The sequence below is a fragment of the Ailuropoda melanoleuca genome, chromosome 3, assembly GCF_002007445.2.
Source record: "Ailuropoda melanoleuca isolate Jingjing chromosome 3, ASM200744v2, whole genome shotgun sequence".
NCBI classification, from domain to species: Eukaryota; Metazoa; Chordata; class Mammalia; order Carnivora; family Ursidae; genus Ailuropoda; species Ailuropoda melanoleuca.
Genome location: NC_048220.1, coordinates 130,180,307 through 130,202,980, shown reverse-complemented (window position 1 = coordinate 130,202,980; position 22,674 = coordinate 130,180,307). Strand labels below are relative to the sequence as shown.

The 22,674-nt window shown below is 34.9% G+C and overlaps 1 protein-coding gene across 5 annotated transcripts in view; it reads right to left on the bottom strand.

The window, feature by feature from the left end:
- The window catches only part of LOC100471557 (cadherin-12), a 1,012,668-nt gene that overhangs the window by 194,716 nt on the left and 795,278 nt on the right, over positions 1 to 22,674 (bottom strand). For 4 of the 5 annotated variants that reach the window (XM_034657064.1, XM_034657066.1, XM_034657065.1 and 1 more), the window contains one exon: positions 5,714 to 6,008. The exons of the other annotated variant lie outside the window; for it this stretch is intronic. In XM_034657064.1, coding sequence (XP_034512955.1) covers positions 5,714 to 6,008 — 295 coding nt within the window. The remainder of the gene's footprint in view (positions 1 to 5,713; positions 6,009 to 22,674) is intronic. 5 annotated transcript variants of the gene reach the window in all.

Sequence of the window (22,674 nt, the reverse complement as noted above, 5' to 3'; positions counted from 1 at the left end):
TGGGATACCCATACTACTGACAAAATAAAGAGTTCTATATGTAGAAACATCAAAAGTGTGAACTGAAGAAAGAGAGTCAGAGATTGTACAGTAAGAATAGGCTTTTGAACACTTTGAATTCTATTGGCAGGGAGCTGACCAAGAGTGATGCTTAGAGGCGAGTACATGCTGCATTGCATAAAAAATGAAGGATAACTCAGAAGGTAGAAACCAAAAGCCCAGGAAGTATAACTGAGAGCCATGGGAATATATTCTCAGGCTTTGAACCTAATCAGAGGACTTTTAATATTTACCAGCTAGATTTCAGGGATGTGATGGACTAATAACTCCTTTATTTCCTGCATTTCCCCTCTTTTTTTTAACAGAAATGTCTACAGAAGTTTTCTCATCCTTATCTCACCACTGTGTGTTAGGTGTCGGGGTAGGGGTAAGTAACTGGTTTCTTTAGCGTCATGAGTCTGCAGATCAAGAGGAAATAAATCTAAGGAATCTCATTTGCTCTTGCACTTAATTTATATGATGAGTTTCTGGACTTTGGACTCATGCAATGAGGGAAAAAGGTTTTGGGGTCCCAGAAAGGGGCTGAGTATACATTGCATAATGCAGCAACATGAATCATTGGGGTTCAGAGGGTAAACTGTGGTAGAAGGCCCTCAATGATTTTAGCTTACCTTGTGTTCATTCTCTTGGATAATCCCATTTCCTGAATGTGGGCTAGACTTACTTTTAACAACTGGAATATGGCAGAAGTGGGAGGATGTCACTTTAAATATTGGTTATAAATACAGACTGTGGCTTTGATTAGACATGTTCTTCTCTACTAGCTGTCTGTTTAGATAGCTCTTTCTGGGGCCAGATGGCTGCCATGCTGTGAGGTAACCCTGTAGAAAGGTCTACATAGCAAGAGACTGAAGTCTACCAATCACCACAGGAGTAAGCTTGGAAGCAAATTTCTACCTCCTCCCAAGGAAGACTTTAGATCAGACCATAGCCCCGGCTACGGATACAACCTTTTGGGAGACCTTGAGCGAAAGGTACCCACCCAAGCCACTCCTGGGTATCTATGATCCTGTAAGATAATAGAAGTTTGTTGTGTTACACTGCTAGCCTTCGGCTAATGTATTGTGCAGCAACAGATAACTAATACGCAATGTTGGTCAAGTAATAAGAATTAACATTATTAGTAAAGGGACAAATCAAAACCCCGTTCCACCTGATGAGACGCAGCAAGATCACAGCGCCATGTCTGTGATGCACCGAACAAGGAAGCATACCCTGAAGTTGTACATGAGGAAACGTCAGGCAAACCCAGGACGAGGGACATTCTAAATAATCACCGGCCAAGAATCCTCAAACCTGTCACAAAATCAAGAAAAAGTAAGGAATTGCTCCAGATTGAAGGAAACTAAAGAGATACAGCATTTAAATGCATCATGTGATTTTGACCTGGAAAACTGTTTTATGTAAGATATTATTGAAACAACTGATAAAGCATGAATGGGGTCTAAAGGTTAGATCCCAATAATGCATTAATGCTAATTTCCTGATTTTAATAATTGCATTTTGGTTATAGGTAGAGGATGTCTTTATTTGTTAGAAAACAGCTAACATTCTGTCTCCAGCTTCCTGGCAAAATTCTGCTTATAGGGCACAGACAGAGACCAATGAGACTGTTCCACTATACCACTTAAGCCGCTCTCTGTGGCCATTGGCTAGCTCATATGGTAGGATAATGTATCCGTTTTGCAATTTCTTCTTCTGTCTCCCTATGGCACTTCTGTGAAAGCAAGGAAGTTTGGAAATTTATATGTTTCTAAATTATAATAATGGTGCAATAAATTAAATTAGGTATAGTCATCATTTTCACCATTTCCTTCGTGGAGCTGAACTGTTTAAGTGTGGCCACATAGAAAATATTCTCTGTTTAAAAACCTTCAAAAAATCTCCACCAAAAATGTAGCACTTTTCCCCAAACTTCCTGTAAAACAAAAAATAGAGTTCATGGGAAAAAGTAAGGGAGTGCATGTCAATTTTTTAATAAGCCAGCAGTGTAATTCTCTTTAGGTGTATCTTGGTTTATTTACACTTATACTATTTTTTTTCTTTTAAGTCAGTGAATAAGAGATACCTAGTCCTCAGATTTTATTTTAAACAGGGTCCCCCATCTTCAGGTTTATAATAAAATAAAATGAAATAAAATAAAATAAAAAGTAAAGTAAGCATTTCAAGGTCTTAACCAACTCATCTGAGATTGAAAGCTAAATTTAAGGCCCAAAGACATTTTAGAAGTCACTAAAGGGTATAATGGGTTGCAATTAACTTTGATCTAAAGACTCTGGGAGTCATACCTACATTCTGAAATTAGAGTTCAGTTTTCATATAAAAATTAAGAACAAATAGTAAACGATACTGCATAAAATTATTGTAGTGGTTACATAAAAAAACAGGGAATGCAAATCTTTAGTTGGATTACCTGGTCCTTAACTATTGCTCAGGAAATGGTAGGTCTTACTACATAAATATGATTCAGATTTGGCATTAAAACCTGTCATAGAGACCTGGTTATGAATAACCCAATCGGCTGCCTCAAACTGGCTTAGCTCACAGAGGAAGATAATACAAGTATGAACAAGGGTTTAAAGATGTTACACCTGTCAGCTCTCTAGGAAAAGTTACTGAAACTGCATGCCATACCCATGCATAACCACCGGTATTAAAGAAGGCACGTTACTATAATTCACTGTTACTGTAGTGATCTTAAAGAATTAAGACCACATTCATAACGTCCAAATTTGTCTCCAGGGAGAAAGTCTGAGTTGGGGAATATCTGGATCATTAAGTAATTTCCTCGGGTCAGAGTAAAAGCACTTTATCTGTGAATATTACTTCCATGGCATATTGCATGCAGCACAAGTTAGTAACAAAGTGACCTTTCTCTTAAACAATTCATAGATTCAATAGAATTTTCTTTAACTTTCTGGAAAAAAATATATTCCACAATCTGATAAGCCTTAAATGTTGATTTTCCTCTGAAATCTCTACCCACCTTGCTCAACACCACTCCCCATGATTATATTAAGTTTCACTTTAGCTCATTTCCATTCCACGTTTAATTGTTTATCACATTCCAGATGCACAATTTATTATTGCTAACTTGACATTTGCATAATAAATTGTTTTGATGTCCCAATATTTCTTGGGTTTTGGTATTACTATAAGCTATTTTACTCCATATATGTGTAACTTGGTTGCTTCTTTGCCAACATTGTCAATAACAATACTGTCAATTACTGGGAAGGGATAGTTATTTCCTAGAGAACACTCAAACACAGTGCCAGCGAGAGTTGCTGTGACAATAGCTATACTGTCTAATACACCATGAGAATACCATCTAGTCTTCACCAAAAGTAATTTTGATATTCCAAAGAAAATGACACCGAGGCAGAAAGTGCTTAGAAGGGATACAGGAAAAGAAAATAGAGAGCAGTAATCGTTGGACTAAGTGCCTTACAGCAGGGACCATTTCCATATGGTAAGAAGGGTGCGCTTGGGAATGGAGCTCGGAGCATTAGGAATATAAATATGATGGCTGGATGGATGCCCAGCAGTTTTTCATTAGCTTTAGACTGGTCATGTAAAAGCAGAAACAACAAATGCCACAAGCCTAACTGGGTCTCCTGTGTTTTTGGTTCTGTGTAGAGGCAGGATTATGGGGAATGGCAAAAGTAATACATGGTAGATATTTAATTCATAAGTGGTGTTTATACTTTTTAGTATACACTTGAAAAAAGGATATTATGTAAACGTAGTCCAATAATGCCTAGGTGAACCCATAGCATGCAATGTGGTATCACATTCAAAAGAAACACTCCTCTATTATTTTAAAAAAAAAAAAAAGCAGGGAGGGTGTGCTGAAAATCAGTTTAAGTGTTTACTGGAGTCTCTTGAATAACTGATGAGAAATTTCAGTAATGTCCTATGGCAAAACATTTAAAAGAACTTATTCCTCCCTAGATATTTCTGATACCTTAAGACAGTATAGCAAATTTGTCTCACTCCAATACTGCAAAAGCTGGGATCACTTTGTTTTCTCACTTACCTACCCTGATTTTCCAGATTTATTTCTCTCTTCAGGCGCTAGCTGTGAACTCCTTTATGTAAGAGTTCAGACCCTGCAGTCCTTCCCTTTATCCAAATTGGTGCAACAAAAGACCTAATTATTTATCTAATAAGACAGAAATTTCTAATAATGCAGAGGGATGTGTAAGTTTGCTTTAAGGATGTAGTTTTTGTAATAGTCACTGCGGGTTATAAATTCATGTAAATATTCCAATTTACTTAAAGTAAGCCCTGGGTTAAACCATTTAGGTACAATAGAACATTATCTTCTTAAAAGCCTTACTTTTTCTCAAAATGGTACTTTCATTTTTCTCTCCCAGTAAAATCAAGGCACAATTAAAAAACAAGTTCTCCCCATTTTCAGGGGCTACTTTTTAATAAGATAGACTTCACAATTATACTTCTAAATCTCTAGCAATCAGCACCATATAAAAAAAGGCAGCTCAAAAAATTGTAGCAAGAACTGAATAACACATTTTCAGCCCTGTTACTGTACACTAATGTTTAAAATCTAAGTAAACTACTTTGAGCTGATTTCTCAGGTCATGGAGAGAATATGATCTTTGAATACCTGGTAAGGTCACAGACACAATTTCAAGTGAATTTGTGGTAAATCCATGTGACAACTTTTAAAGCCACTAACCTGCTTCTACCCTTGGTATAGTTTATGCATGTCTGGGATGGTTGTAGGGCCAGCAGAAGCTCTCTGAGGAATGTCAGACAGGAAAATTAGCAATGGCTCACAATATGAGTTTCAGGTTGTAACCTCGAAGTGATGGGTAGTTTTATCTTACAAATGTGCTGGACACCAGAAGTTACTTTGAAATAGAGTAAGGCTTTGGCAGTGTTGACTTTGGATTAAAAGTTATTTAAAATCGTCATTAAAGCTGTCATCCTTAATTCACTGACCTCAAAATACATATCATAGAACTTTTAAATTTAGGTTGATTTTGAAGTGTGAATTCATATCAAATTTAAACTATCAAGAACAGTAGTGATACTATAGCTAAACGTAAATTTATTCTTATAATGTGTTCACAATAATATTTTCTTCCTGGTTTGATGGCATAACTACTATAGATTACTTACAATCAAGAAGAAAACAGTACCATCCTTCTGGAATCTCTTTCTATAGATACAAAGGGAGCAACACTCTCCTTTCTAGCCCACCTCCAGACTTATATGTGATACATGCTTTGAATGATTTACTTTGAGCCAAGAATTACTATCTGGTATTTGTTGGTATGGTAGTTACCTTTAGCACTATGTAAGCACCTGGAATTGTAAAGACAATGGATTTTAGTAAAAATTGAGTTTTGTACTTAATTATAAAGGAGTTCTGTGACTTCAGGTAAATGCAAAGATTAGAAAATAGTAACAAATGCTATATATCTTAGATATGTATGTATCTATTTGTATATTTAGAATGGAGCAGAAAGGAAAAAACAATGAAAATATAAATGAAAATAACTGTATCCTCTCTAGTGGAATAATAATCTTCTGGTTTACAAGTAAGATGTTTACATCAACCTGCAAAAAATAAATGTTGAAAAGGCTTCATTGCATCTGATAAAATTTTGATTTGCCTACTCACCTACAGGAGACATTTCTGGGACACTAGCAACGTAGGGTCCATCCAAAAACTTTGGCTCATTATCATTAATATCCTGTACTTTGATGATGAATTCTGATTCAGGCTCCAGGGGCTTCCTGGTTTCTATGTCCACAGCCTGAGCACGGAGGGTGTAGAAAGGTTTTTCTTCTCTATCCAGGCTCCTTATTGCATGAATGTCCCCTGTGGTTTCATCAATGGTAAAAACGGTGCCAGCGCCATCTCCTGAGAGGGTGTATTTAACAGTGCCCTCTCCTTTATCTAAGTCAGAATGGAGCTTTTAGGGAGAGAGAGAAAGAGAGAGACAGAGAACATCATTAAAGGGATGGTCCTATATTAAAAATACTTGCAGTATAATTTTTTTATCAGAAAAGTTAAAGAAATATGGTTCTTTTTTCATTGTTCTTCTTTCTTCTTCTTCTTCTTCTTTTTTTACTAACTCTTTGATTATAAACATTTTAAAGACTCAAAAAAAGTAGGAAAATGCATGATAAACATTTATATATACACATATATCCCAGAGATTCCACCATTTACCTTTTAATCTACTGTTGACCCTTGAGCAATGCAGGGATTAGGGTTGTCGACCCCTGTGGAGTTGAAAATCTGTGTATAACTTTTAAATCCAACAAAACTTAACTACAAGTAGCTATTGATTAGAAGCCTTACCAATAATATAAACAATAAGTCAATTAATACATATTTTGTATGTTATATGTATTATATCTTGTATTCTTTTTTTTAAAGATTTTATTTAGCTATTCATTTTAGAGAAAGAGAGTGAACATGAGAGAGGGGAGGAACAGAAGGGGAGGGAGAGGAAGAGACCCCCCTGACTCTGTGCTGAGTGGGGAGCCCGAGGCTGGGCTCAATCCCAGGACCCTGAGGTCATGACCTAAAAGAGTTGGACGCTCAACTGACTGAGTCACCCAGGCTCCCCTTATATATTGTATTCTTAAATAAAGTGAGCTAGATAAAAGATAATGTTATTAAGAAAAAATAAGGAAGAGAAAGTACATTTACAGTAATTGTATATTTATTGATAGCATAAGTTTATGTATTTATAAAAAAATACATGTAAGTGAAGTTTAACCTTCCTAAAGTTTAAACCTATGTTGTTCAAGGGTCAACTATATTTGACTCATCTCATATATAGATCACATATCTACCCTTCTATTTGTCCTTCTGTCAATCCATCTTATTTCTCAATGTGTTACAGATACTGTCTAAGCACAGCCCTTAAATACATGAACATGCATATATACAACTAATTTGAATATCTGTATTTATTTCTTTTATACATTTTTGGGGATAAAATTTTCATAAAATGAAATGCATTAGTCTTAAGCGTACTTATTTTATTTTAAGTAATTGTTGTAATAAACATAAATGAGCTCATCAATGCCAAATCAGAAACCCTCCTGAATATCCTGAATTAAAAAATCAATGACCTGAATTCAGTGATAGCGAAGGTAAAAGAACTCAGAAAACATTGGAGCTTTTTGTTTGAAAGGAGAGGAGAGTTTTGGCACACCAGATGGTTTCAGATATGTGTAGTAGAGTTTCTCATTTTAACAGACTGTCTTTCAATGAGTTATTCAATATTACTCAGCCAAATGTTGGATAGAATCACTGATTATCCTTTCAGATTCACAGACAAATGGCTTGCTGTAATTCATTCTATATATTTGAAATCTTGTAATATAGAAAAGTTTTGAACTTCTGCTAATTTCTTCAACACATTTATAATTCACTATATTATAGCATGTAATCAGATACACATAAACAACACAGGGGACAAGAGCAAACAGAAGATAAATTATCATTGTGATCCTGTAGGTCAATGTTTTCAAACTGGAGTCCAAGAATTATTATTTTTTTTAAAGCTTTTATTTATTTGACAGAGAGAGAACAAGCAGGGGGAGCAGGAGGGGGAAAGGGAGAAGCAGGTCCCCTGCTGAGCAAGGGGCCCAACTCAGGGCTTGATCCCAGGACCCACAGGATCATGACCTGAGTTGAAGGCAGATGCTTAACCTACTGAGCCACCCAGGTGCCCCTGGAGTCCAAAAAATTAATAGAAGATGAATATAGTCTTTGAAATCCATGAAGTATACAATAATGTGTGTGTGTGTGTGTATATATATATATATATATAACATTATCTGTAATTCTCTAAGAATATGTATACTATAATTATATAATTTATAAATAATACAAATACACACTTTAAATTATATAGCATACATAGTCTTACAAAGACTATTTTTTATTCAGATACTGACCTAAAAAGTTTTAACCTATTCCTACCCATTTGGGTAGGGTCATCTGGTTTCAGGGTCCACATTTTTACATTTAAAAGCTCCTTCCAGTCAATAGACCAGCCAAAGAAAAAATGTTAAGCTTTTATTGTCTATAGTCATTTGGGCTATGCTTCAAAATTTGCATACAAGCACAGTATTCTTGCAAAATGTTGGGTAAGAATGTGTTCTATATTTTTTTTAAATATTTTAACCCACACAAAAAAAGCTTTGAAATACTTTAAACTATATAAATATCCTTTTGCAAATAGGTTTTCTGTGTATTAGTATTAGTAAAATCAAAACACACACACACACACACAAAACTCAACAGGGGCTACAGATTTGTTCTTAAGCTCAACATTCTGGTTTAACTTCAGTAAAATAATATCATCCTTCAAATTAATGTTATTAAAATAAATATATTCATTTTGTGAATTTGTATTTACTTCAAAATTTGCTCTGAAAGTATATTTGTATAAGAGCATAACAAAGAATTGATACCTGGGTAAGTGTTACAATTAAAAGAATAAGAAAACAAAAAGAGGGCACATGCTTTTGATTTTTCTTTAATGTTTCCACATATTTTACTCAAGTCTAAGGAAACTGTTAAAAATGACAGAAGGAAGATTTTTTCCCCCTATTTTTTTTTTTTTTTACAAACTCTTATGAAGCAAAGGATGTTTCAAGTGTAAAATCAAGCTGTAGATAAATTGTACTTTGAACTTAGGAATTTCAAATTACATATTACACCCATACTATTAAAGATATTCAACCCAGTGGGTATTGCTTTTGCTTTTAAATGTAAAGATATGAGACAGGCAAAAGCTCAACGCAAGAGCAAAGACTTTATAAATTGCATCCATTTTGCCAATGGCTCAAAAGAATATGTGGTAATATTGTGGGAAACGAGTGACAATTCTAAGAAGGTTTTTACAATGTGATCCAAGTGGAGTTACAAAAAAGTCCTCATTTAGCTAAACTCAGAACTGTTTTCTTTTTGAACTGACATAAGAATAGAAAAGCAAATGTGTTTTCGGCTCCATCCACGATCAAACTTAAATTCGGTTGCTGTTTCCCCTCACTCTTCTACCTTTTCCTTCCAATTTAACGCTGAGTTTTGTAGAGATTGAAGCTTCAGAAGAAATATGTGAAAATACGTTAAAATTCTGAACTGAAAATGGAGTTGATCGATGTAAAACTCATGAGAGGATTAGAATTTTTAGAGCAGTTCATTACATGCCGATACCTCATAGGAGGCCTCCTGCATCGTCAGGCAATATTTAAAATTAGTTATTCAATGTTGACTGAACTGGCATATGAATGACTAGCTAAATTATAGGTATTTTCCCAACATCAGTTCTAACATCAAATAAATGACTGCCTGATGTGGGTATCGTAGATAAATTCTTTTATCCTTTCAGGACACTTTCAGTTATATTCAGTATTTATATATAAATTGCTATAAACAAAAATATATACAACTGAAAAAGTATACACATGAAAATATATTTACATATATTTTTATATGTATAATATTCTCTGACTATATATACATATAACATGATACAAAAAATCAAGACTTCAAATAACGAAATACCATGATCATTTTTTAGGATCACTTGAAATTCTTCAAAAAAAATTTTTTTAAAGTAACCTCTACCGCCAATGAGGGGATCAAACTCACGACCCCATGACTGAGAGTCCCATGCTCTATGAACTGAGCCAGGCAGGTGCCCCTTTTCAAAATTATTTTTTAATGTGTTCATTATATTCCATCTTGGAAGTTTGAAGGATTTAAAGGGCCCTGCTTATCCTTTTGTAAACAGTATGATGTCTACGTGGCGTGGGTGTTTTCCTGTTTAGTTCCCTAAAGGGGTAATTATCAAGACCAAAAAGTCATAATTTTTATGAATCAAAAAATTTGAAACTTCAATGATTCCAGGAATTGATCTCTGTAGATGAAATTCTTTTCTTAAATCTTTTGGCAATGGAGTTCAGGCTTAGCCAACACTGTGAAGCTAATTCTTAGTGTCATTTGCATAAAGCAGGAGGGAGGGTTTCAGAAGGAGGATTCTCCTGACTTGCCTTTTCCTGGGCTGTGTTAACTATGACAAATCACACGATGTCATTTTACACAGGGCTTTAAGCTACACATTACACAAAGCTAACAATTTTACAAGGATAAAATTATTTTCCTTTGTAACAATTTTAAAAAAGAAATATTTCTTATTCCAATTGTTTTTTAAAAAGCTGTTTCTGGGGCGCCTGGGTGGCACAGCGGTTGGGCGTCTGCCTTCGGCTCAGGGTGGGATCCCGGCGTTGTGGGATCGAGCCCCACATCAGGCTCCTCTGCTGTGAGCCTGCTTCTTCCTCTCCCACTCCCCCTGCTTGTGTTTCCTCTCTCGCTCGCTGTCTCTTTCAAATTAATTAATTAATTAATTAATTTTAAAAAAATCTTAAAAAGCTGTTTCTGAGTAGGTGCTCATTGTAGTGACCGAAGCCGCCAACTCCAAAATATCATCTTTAAGTACTGACATTTAAACTTTCTCCCAGAAACAGAGTTCCATAAATGATGGATGAAGAAATTTGCACTGTCCGAACAGTTGTTTTGTGGAAGTGGTGTTGTTATTTTCTGATGTTTTCCAAGTCATCTCAGATGGAGCATGAAAATGAGATGCCAAGCGAGGCTTTAAAAAGATACTGAGGACCAGCTTCAGAGAGCAAGCAAATCTGAATTCCAGTGTTGAAAAGTTTTGAGAGAGCTAATCTAAAGTTAAGTGTTTACTGGCATCTCTTTGATTATGTTTTAGAAACTGCTGCACAAAATAAGTGATTTATTCTTATTTTCTCTGGGTTGAAAATACACACAAAGTAGAAAATGCTCTCTATATTACTGTGCCCAGCAGTGATTTTATTTTCATTTGCTATTTGCCAGGATAGGGGGTGGGTGGTAGGCATGGGAAGCATATGAGTTATGTTGGAAGGAGAAATTTCTGATTTTGAAAAGGTAGTTTCTGCCTTTTCAAAAACAAAATTTGTGTTCAACAAATCCTGGATGTGGTGAATGTACTTGCAAATTACCATCATGTGCCCATTAGGTGCTAGGGGCACACCATACACTGTTTTAAACCTGCTCTCCACATCATTCTCATCAAGATTATGGATTCATACTTTCGTTCCCTGATGGTCTCAGGAGAGGAATGAAAATGTGTGGGCACTGAACCATCTTCCTTTCCCAAGAATATTTTAAATAGAACTTCAAACCAACAGAAAAATTCATGATACAATGAAAACCTATATTCTGTCTAGATTAAACAACTATTAACATTTACATTATTTTGCTTTATTTTTATAAACTTTAAATTTGCAAACGTCGTCATTATTAACTACTTGATACTGAAGCAACAACTTCATGAAAGTAAGGCCCATTGCCTACATAATCATAATGTCACTATCTAATTTAAGAAAATTATTTAAAATACCTATCATCACTAACAACCAACCCCTATTCAATTTTCCCTACTTGTCTCTTCAAATATCTTTTTTAGTTCTTTCTCTGTATTTTGAGCATAGATTGGAGAAATTTTCAAACATTGCTTTTGGATTTTGTGTCTTTAATTTCTGTAAGTTTAGAAGGATCATGCCTTTTAATATTTACTTATTTAATTATCATTATCTTTTTTCAGGGAACTAGCCTCCATTCTGAATTTGTCTGCTGGAATAAGAAACTTCCTGATACGTGTTTTAAGTCTTTACTGTTCTGCCTTAGAATATCTTTTTAGTCTCAAAATATATATGAGCAAATGTGGCAGCATGAAAGTATGCCCTACTTAATATAGAGATCCTTGTAATATGAGTTACGATGTCTTCTGCCCGTCATTTCTATAAATGCATTCAATGCAAGGGAAAGGTTCCTTGTACAGGATATGCCTCAGCAAATTTTGGTGTAATAATGGCATGTAAGTTGTAATACTCATTAACAGTTTCGAATGATTACAAAGCCCATAGAATGGTTTAATCTGATGGTTCAACAGTTAGTGCATGTGATCTGAAATAATGTTATAACTCTCTTATTACATTCAGGATCCATCAGATAAAATAGCCGAAACTAGTATGAGAAAATCTTACGTGGTTTTCTTTGGCTGAAATAACTTCCTTATTACAAAACAAACTACTTTTGCTATATTTTCCTTGGTGTCCTTATACAATACTTAGTATTTCCTTTCTTGTAATTGCTTAGTTTCCCATTGATGCTTATTCTGTTCTCAGAAACATCACAGCGGCCATTGTATTAGCTACAAAGCCATTAGATTATGTTCGAGGCATTGCTTATTGACAAAAGAAGACAGGACCCAAAGAGGATCTATAACTCTGCCTGAATAATGTTATAATGAAAAATTTCTCTCCAAAGCCACTGAAGATCCAAGAATATTTGACATTCTATTCCATTCTACTCCCTGAGGGGACTCATTTGTTCTTCCTAGCTTGATTATTGCCATTTGAGCAGAAGGAATACCATTTTACAAGGTTGGGAATTTCCTTTAACAGCCCAAAGTGAGTTGAGAACTCCCCTGCCTGGGTTACAGACCCAAAGCTATTTATCATCTGGAAGTATTTCACCTTCTATTTAAGGAAGTAGAAATCCATTTCAAAAAGGCCCATACCTCCCCAGAGGTATGCCAAGGCAGAGCAAAGAAGAACAAAGACTATGTGCAATTCTTGGGGGCAACAAAATCTGATGTGCTGGGATATATTATACATCCTGTTTAAGAAAAAAATATGCTTTCACCCGATGCTCTCTTTCATTTTTCTTTTTCTCCTTGACTATTGCATGTGGTTACATATGAGGGGTATCCAACTCTTCGTTTAGATTGTCATATTTTACAACTTTAGCTCACCCAGAGTACATTCTATAATTTGAGAGTGTCACAACATATTAATAGGTACTTCTGGAGAAGTTGGAGAGGTCATTGGCGTGGTGCCTGGATTTGGGAGAAAAAATATGGGAGAAGGTTAAAATAATTTCTTCCCTACATTTCCAAAGCTGTAAAACATTTTTCACAAAGCCAGGTTTTGGGTAACAAAACATTCCCTGACAATAAAATATTCTTTTCAAATTTTCAGTAATGGAATCTCTATTTGAAATGAAAGTCAATTTATGTATGATTTCAAATGTGGTTGTTTTTCAGAATACTAGATAGATTTGTATGTTTTATTCTACATTCAAAATAAATTTTAAAAGATGAGTTTTAAATAATAATTATACGTTATTGTAGTTAGATGTCAGTCATTAATTTATTTTACTTGTTACTATTTCTCTGTGTCATTGCTTTTATTGTTAGCCCTTACTGAGTACCAGGTATTATGTTCCATATCTTAGAAGCTTTATTTAGTTCTCAAACTAATCAGTGATATGCTAGCATGATAAATAGGATAAATGGACTCTCTATAATGAAGTTCTAATAGTTCAAAATATAAAATGTAATTTTCAAAAGCTACACGTTCTATCCTAACTTCTTTGTATATGCATTTAATAATTCTAATAAATCAGACAGACCCAAATCTTACCTTTAATGTAAAACATAGAATGATTGAAATCCATGATCATGAGCATGAAACATTTGGGGTTAGAACCCCAAACCTGTTACTTCTTATTTAGATGTTACTGTGTAAGTTACTTTCTTTGGATATCAGAATCCTCACACATAAATTGTGGATTCTAATATTTATATCATAAAATTTGGAGGACACTGTAGAGAATTTAACTTCATAATGTCTATTTCCCTTCATTTCTCTCCATTTACATTCAAATGAACCCAGTATAGCAATATTTGTTTCCATTTACATTAATTTATATTCATAGATACAAGAAAACTAATTGGATCCAAAATAATGATAGAAAACACTATCAAACTTCTACTTTTTTCAGGCAATTTTCTAAAGGTTTTATATGTCTAAAACCACTTTAAATCTCAGAACAACTCTATAAGGACAACCCTACTATTATCACCCTCATTTTGCAGATACATAAATCGAGGCAGAGAGAAACTAAGTTGGCTCAAGACACAAAGAGACACAAAGCCAAGATTCAAATCAAGCTGTTTAACTCCATGTATCTTTGAGACTAGCACTTCAACTAAATCAGTTCTCTTTTAATTTGAGCCATATAATGTCGTTTTCTCCCTTAACTTTCAAATTGGGTCTCCCTTAAGAGGAAAAGACAAACAAACATTGAATTTTTGGTCAGAGCCACATATACAAACTACCCAAGTATTAGTTTTGTAATACTTATACAGTTTGAGCAAAACCGGTTGCATTATTATGGACACATTACTGAAAATAGTTTTATTCAAGAACACTTTGTACTGCCTGTTAGTAATTACACTAGGCACGAGAATAGAGAACTTAATAGTACTTGCTCTCAAGGAGACAGGAGTCCAGTGGGAAATAATTTGGATCATAGCAAAAAAGATATTCCAATCAAAACACTGTGTCTTGGGGCACCCACATGGCTCAGTAGATCAAGCGTCCATTCTTGATTTTGGCTCAGGTCCTGATCTCAGGCTTTTGAGATCAAGCCCCACATCAGGCTGCACACTCTGCAGGGAGTCTGCTTAAGATTCTCTCCATCTCTGTCTGCCCCTCCTCTCGTGCTCTCTCTCTCTCTCTCTCAAATAATCCTTAAATAATAATAATACATCTTAAAAAAACCCAAAGCACTGTCTTTTTATAGTTTTGTGTCTCTCAAATCTACCTTCATAAGCATATACTGTATAATTAAAAAGCATGTTATATTTGTGTTTTTATTTAAAATACAAAGTAATATCACATTTATAGTTAGGAATAATCTCAATAATATACTGTCACATATTTGGAACAATTAGTAGCCAACTAGAAACAAGTGAACAAAATTTATGTTAAAAATAGAATTTATTATTATAACAACAAAACATTTTCAATGAAAATTAATTTTTTCTAAGGTTCTGCACATAGTTTCTACCATAATTTGCTTTGAAGCATATAGAAATCCATTCTATTAAAAACATAATGGAATAACTTCATTTCATTAGAGAAATAGTCATTAGCACACATGTCCCTTCTCACAATGAACTAATAATCAAATAAACAGATATGTGAATATCTGTGGGAACATTTAACGTGTGCATATTTGTATACGGAAGAGAAAAAAGAGAGGGAAAAATATTTTTATGTGTTTTCATGTGCTCACACATGCACATTTTTGCAAAATGAATAAAAGGCCAAATAGATATGCATTCTATAAAACAACGCTCTTAAGAACACAATCTGAAAATTACATTATCTGCTTCTTTCAAAGGTGATTTGAAGGTGACCCATTTTCTGTAGCGTGCATTACTGTGGGGATTGCTTTATGGATTAAAACACAAAGCCACCTCATTGAAGTCTTTTATTTCCCTTCCTCACTTTACAATAAATACTTTAAATGGATTTTGAAAGTATAATATCACAAGTGCAGAAAAAATAAATCCAAGTACTTAACCAGGTTGCTTTCTTTGTATTGTGAGTCAAGCTGTTTCATGTCAATTTTACTGTTAAGAATTCATATCTCTCAGTCTTATATCCTATAACAGTGTAATAAATATTATCTTATTTGCATGATAATTTATACATGAAATATTCATTTTTTTTGCCCAATAGTACAAAAATGCTAAATTGCAATGTGCTAATGAGAAATAGAAATAGTATCTGTTCTATGTAAGAAATTCAATAAATTGCATCTTGTTTCTAAATACAGGTTAACCGAGATGCTTTTCTAAAATCTCTCATTATAAGCACATTAAAGAAGGAATCATTCTCCGGGTTCACTCGTTTTGCACTAGGGATAACAGGATTCCCAAGAAACTTCCAAAGAGATAATAGTTCCACTTTGACTTTAAAAGGAAAAAAGTAAGGAATAAAAAAAATTTAAAAAAAGAAAGAAAAAAAAAGAAAAATGCAAACATCTCTCACAGATGCTGGAACCTCAATTTTGACTTTTAGCACATATGTATTATTGGATGCCTGAGAGAAATAAATCGATTTCAAGCTATTGCAGTTTTAAAGGTCAAAGTTATTTTTTAAAGGAATTCAGGATTAGAAAAGCAGATGCTTAATTTGACATTGAGACCTTAAATGATGAATAAATCTCTCAAGGTTTAATTGCTTTTCAGAAGAAACTGAATTGCTTTGTTATTAAATTTTCCTAATAATTCATGGAATCCATAGAATTGTGTGTGTATATGTATGTGTAGCACATTTTCCTAAAACTGACATGAATATTATAGATTGTATAGTTGCATTATTTCCAAAATCTAAAAAACAAAGAGTTTGTTTACTGATCTCCTTCATTACTTTTAACAATTTTTTCTCTTTACGTATATATCCTTGGTTGCTGATTAAGATAAGCTATATAACAGAATTTCTGAGACTAATCAGGGTCCAATCATACTTCATTGTATTATTTTAGAGCATAAAACTTGTGCATACTCAATACAGAATTGAATCCTTATCCTTGATTTATCCTAAATCAAGCCTTAATTCTCAATTATGGTTGAACTCCAAAATATGGTGTGGTAGGCAGGATTCTACCATATTATCCAAGGCTTCTTTCCCATTAGGGTACAATCCCTGAATATTCCCCAGGACTGTGAAGACTATGAATTTAATTCTTACATTTATATTATGTTGGGTGGGCCAGACTTAATCACATGAGACCTTTAAAAGCTTAAGAGTTCCCCCCCCCCAGGTAGAAAGAGGAAGTTAGAGATACATGCTCCAGCTGGCTTAGAAGAAAACAAACAGTCATATTTAGAATTGCTGATACAGAGGGGCAACCTTTAGGAGCTAAGGGCAGTCCCACATCATCACTAGCAGTATAAAGAGGACCTCAGGTCTATAGCAAGGAAATAAATTCTGCCAACAGTCTGAATGAGCTTGAAAGCTGATTTTCTCCCCCTCAAGAAAGAGCTTGACACCCAGCTGACACCTTGGTTTCAATCTTCTGAGGCCTTGAACAGAGAACCCCATTATTCTGTGCCAAATGTCTGCCTACAGAACTCTGAGTCTTAAGCTGCTCCATTTCTGGGGACTTTGTTGTGCAGCAATGGAAAACTAGTACTAATAATAATTAGAGAAATCTAATTTTATTGTTACTTCATTTTAAAAAAAAAATCATGACTTTTGATTAAAAAGAAATTTTGACTTCTTGGTTATATGCCTCTACTGACACCAATTCTTTTAGGGTCCTGAATCCAGTGCATGGAGTAGTGTTCCCCCACATGCAAGACCAAGCAATTCTCAAACAGCAACAAGATGTCCAAGAGTTCAACTCAATTCAGACACTATCTGCCTAGAGATAGCATCAGATTGCACAGGTTAAGGGCTCAGTCCTACAAGACTACCTCCCCACCCTCACCTCAGACTCTAGTTGCAAATGCCAGGCTGTTACTACACTTGTGTTTCTGACTGATCAGTGACAGATTGGAGCTTCCAACAGCCTCTTCTTGAGGTTCTTTTAATTTGCTAGAGTGGTTCAGGGAACTCAGGGAAACATTTATTTACATTTACCAGTTTATTAAGAATATGATAAAGGATATGAATCAAGAGGCAGATGAAGAAATGCATAGAGGAGGTATGGCTTACATGCTCTCTCTAGGGTGCCATTCTCCCCAGTCTCCATCAACCCAGAAGCGCTCTGAACCCACTTTTTTTGTGTTATTATGGAGCCATCATGACATAGTCATGATTGATTAAGTCATCAGCCATTGATTGATTGAGCCTCCAGCCCCACTTCCCTTCCTTTAGGTCAGGGGGTAGGTTTGAAAGTTCCAACCCTCTAATCAAATGGTTGTTCCTCCTTGTAACCAGCCCTCGACTTTGGTGGGATCCAAAAGTCACCTTCATTAATAACAAGACACTCATATCTTCTTAATGGCTCTTCAGCATTTTTAGGAACTGTGGAAGAGGACTAAATATATCTGAGAAATATATATTTCATCATCTGAATGACCAAATGTATATTTCTTATAAATCATTATGTCACAGTGCTTCAATTATCTGACACAGTATTTAATTTGTTTGCTTATTGAGTTTTTCCCTGGCTATATCCTTGCTCTACCATTTCTAGTAAATACATCTGCTCCTTCCTTCGTATAAGTAATCCCTGACAAATTCACCCTGTGAATCTAGTAATATTGTTAATCACTTCACTTTGTTCCTTTGACAATACTATGGTCAGAGTTTGCAGGTCTGGCCAATGTCAGCATCTGCCTTTCCAGTCAAAGAAGCAGCTGACTACTAAGATGGCTTCCACCTCACCCTGTACCCTGGACAACATAAAGGAGGTGACTTGAAAATAGGAGAAAATTAGGTCTACATACAAAAGGAGACTGAGAGAAATAAGAGAAGGAGAGAGGGAGTCTTTCTGACAACCTCACATCAATTCCTGAAATCATTTGGACTTCTCTTCATAGAATGAACTCATAAATCTCCTTCTCTGAAATTGCCTTTGCCAGTCAAAAAAAGAAACAAACAAAAAAGAAAATCCAAAGCAAAATCACCCATTTTTCTTTTTCCACGTAATACGCATTTATTGAAATACTAATTGTATTCAAGTGCCACAGATTTGGGGACAAATTCATCAGTAAGTCCTCAAAGATCAACATAGGTAGGAATCTATTCTTCTGCACCTAAAGTCATTAAAAAAACAAACAAAAACCCCCCAAAAAACAAAGTGCAGCAGATCTTACTATTGCTGTCTCTTCATCTTGTATACAATTTGAAACAACTCTGTTTCTTGTATTTGGTCAAAGTGAAATATCTGCCAATCTGAACTTGAGAATAAGGGAAATATGAGCAATTGATCTCCTTTATGCTGAGCTCAGGATCCAGGGCAGAGTTTTCACCAAGTAAACTGTGGTAGGAAGTCAAATGAGTTGTGTTGTCTCATTCTGTACAGACACTTACACTGTGGCAAAGGTCTCTACTCCTGCCATTCCAATAATGACAGCTAATTAAACTTGAATCAAATGCATAGACTCACTCATTGTATCCCATTCCCTACCAGTATTCTCTAAGCCAGGCCTTCTAAGGATTTATTTTTAACATAGAATTTCTTACAATGAACGCGTCGCAGCTTCTCATTATGCAGAATATAGAAGGAATGAAGTAGGGCCATGGTCCTCAGTACCTTCCCAGTCCTCTTCCCCAATTCAGAATCACGGGTACCCACTGGAAATGTAGCAATCCACACAATGCTTTCGAAATTCTCTGCTTGAACCTTTATGATACCACAATTTAACTGCTGCCAAAACCCAATCCCTTACCTTTTTTGGGGGAACACGTTGGGCTGAGCATAATTTTCCTTTAATTCCAAGTTTTGATTACTCTCACATAAAAAAAAATACAAATAGTGTTGTATTTTAGTTTAAAACAGGCTGCATTTATTGCCTTATAAAATGTTGAGTACTTTTGCCTCTATGATCCCTCTATGTTTGCAGAAATAACAAGGTTTCCACTCATTTTATATCTTGAAGCCTTCCCTGAGAAGTTGGCATATCATTTGCTGGTTTTGAGTACACACTTGCTGCTAATGATGCTTGAAATTTATTGGCACTGTTCATAGGAAGGAGAATAATAAGGTATTTGAACAGTCAGCTCAGATATATATCAGTTCACATACAAAAAAGAAAAAGAAAGAAAGAAAAAAGCTGCCTATCTAAGGTGTAATCTGTATCTTTTGTGACCTAGAATAATTTTTACCATGAATCTTGAACTGGCCACTACAGACCATTGCATAAATCCTTAAGTGAAGATACTGATCACTCTGGCTATCTGCCCATTGTGTTGTTCATTGGCAAGAATTAAGCCAAATTATACCTAGGATCAGATATTCCAAAACGATTGTTAGTGTTTTTTTCATGGGTAAGTAATAGATTTAAAAAGAAAAGAAAAAATGGACTTCATGCATGGCTTCTGTCATGGCATAAAATTAGGCCTTTGAAACTAGAAAGCACCTTAGAGAACATTGTTTTAATTATTTCATTCCACAAATGAGGAAATTGAGAATCAGAAAGGCTAAGTGATTTCCTCAATATCATAGATCTAGTTAATTACAGAAATCAGAATAGAAACCGGGTTATCCAACTCTCTGCCCAGAGTTCCTTCTATTATGCTCAGTGAAAATATCTGCTGCTATTTTCAGGCAAATTGGCTCATGAAAGCTGCTTAATAATGTTTAATAAATCAAAATGTTTTGTGTCTATAAACTTTAAAACATTTAAAAGTAAAAAAAAACAAACAAACAAACCTTGGTTTTCTGAAGGTTTCAGATAAGATAAAGCCCATCAGCTGTATTTCATATGTAAATGTGTTACCACATTTATGTGAGGGAAGCCTCAGTAGCATTCAAAAGCATCAGGGACACAGAATACAGATTGATGCCAGGATTAGAAAGGACTCCATCAATTTCAAGCTCCATTAGCAACACCAGGAAAATAACATGGAGTGAGAAGTAGCAGAAATAAGTTTTATTATCAGACTTGGGTATGTGTGTTGAGGGTATAAATAAAATGAAACGGGATCATTTGATTATTAATAATTATACTAATATTTTCTATTTGAATAATTTATACAAATGCACTAATTATTTTTATAAGGATTATCTTCTTTGACGTCATTAATGATCCTTTCCTCCTTAACATTGAGAAGGAGGAGCCTGGGGTTGGAATATCGAAATACTTGTCTAGTATATTGTTGTTCAAAAGTTGAGAACCTGGAAACAAAACTCAGGTGTCCTGACTTAGTCTAAATAATGCACTTCCTTTTTTAATTTTATTTTTAATTTCACTGTAAACTATTTTGTAAATTTTTCAACAAAGAAAAAGGAACCTCTCCCCTGAACATTTAACCCTACTTAAAAGGCCCTAAACCTACAGTCATGAATAGGTAGTATTGATGAATATTTTCTGTACTTCACATCTTTTATCACACATTATATATTGTGGAACATAAAATTTTATGAAATTATAGTTACATGCTTGAAATGGATTTTAAATCTTTTCATTTTCTATGTCACAAGTGAGAGTTGTAAACCTGAAAAATTAAAGCTGCAATATAATTTATCTTGCCCATAAATAGTCTGCTATGCATTATACAGTTTTGAGGTAAACAATGATAGATAAGACTAAAAGTGATAATTCTCCATGGGAAACTATGTGATAAATTGCTAGAAATGCCATGATATAACTGGAATTATGTCACTTGAATATAAAAAGAAGATTCTCAGCTCCCTACTTTTACACACAATAAATAGTTGCGTATAGTTGGTTCACTGAGTACAATTTTCTTTTTTATAGGGACACAAGTCTCTCTTTCTCTCTCAATAGATATCAAAATGTCAAATAACACATGTACTTTTAATAGTCATTTCTCTTTTTTTTAAAGATTTTATTTATTTGAGAAAGAGAGAGAGAGAGCAAGGGGGGGAGGAGCAGACTGAGAGGGAGAAGCAGACTCCCCACTGAGCTAGGCACCCCTAGTCATTTCTCTTTATACTGCAAATAGGTAAACCAATATAATTCCTGAGCGAATAGATTATACAGAAGTAATGTACCTGATTATATATGAATACTTATAAAATCTACAATGATTTCACACATTGTGATAATGTTTTCAATTTGTGGATAAAAATTTTATTTTATTTATTTATTTATTTTTTTGTGGATAAAAATTTTAAAAATTATTACACGATACAAATGATTTGAAGGGTGTGGATATGTTTCCTTAGCAGGAAAACGTCTATAAACAGTAAATTTTTAAAAAGACTGTTCCTGGACACCTGGGTGGCTCAGTCGGTTAAGCACCTGGCTTCGGCTCAGGTTATGATCTCAGTGTGCTGGGATCAAGTACCACATTGGGCTCCTTGCTCAGTGGGGAGTCTGCTTCTCCCTCTCACTCTCCCTCTGTGCTCTCCCTCCCTCTCTCTTTCTCTCTCTCAAATCAATAAATAAAATCTAAAAAAAAAAACAAAACAAAACAAAATAAAAAGATTAAAGAGACTGTTGCTGTTTTGAACTCTCTCAGCCAGGTAAATTGAAGTTATAAAACAAGACCTATATGTGAAGGAGAAAAGAACTTCAATATTGGGGTGAAAATTGCTTTCTATTCTTACTTTCTCATCACTGTCCTGTGTAACTGTTAATTTTCCTCCTTCCTAACCCTGTGTATTTAATTAGAATAAGCACTACCTACACACAGCAAAACTGTCAATAAGGGGAAAAGGGACAAAACTAGAATGTTCCTTCTTTATTAAATCTGAAGGTTTGAACTTTCAAATTACACACACACATACACACCCCCAATAGCAATGTAATTCTAGTTCCCCCTCCATAAATCGTGTTTGGCTTTTACTATTAGCACCAATACCAAAAAGAGAGAGAGAGAGAGAGAAGAAAATTGGAGCACCTGGGTGACTCAGTTGGTTAAACGCCCGACTCTTGATTTTAGCTCTGGTCTGGATCTCGGGGTCCTGGGTTGGAGCTAGGTGTTTGGCTCTGCACGCAGCACGGAGTATGCTGGAGATTCTTTCTCTCGTTCTCCCTCTGCCCCCCCCCCCACCCCCCCCCC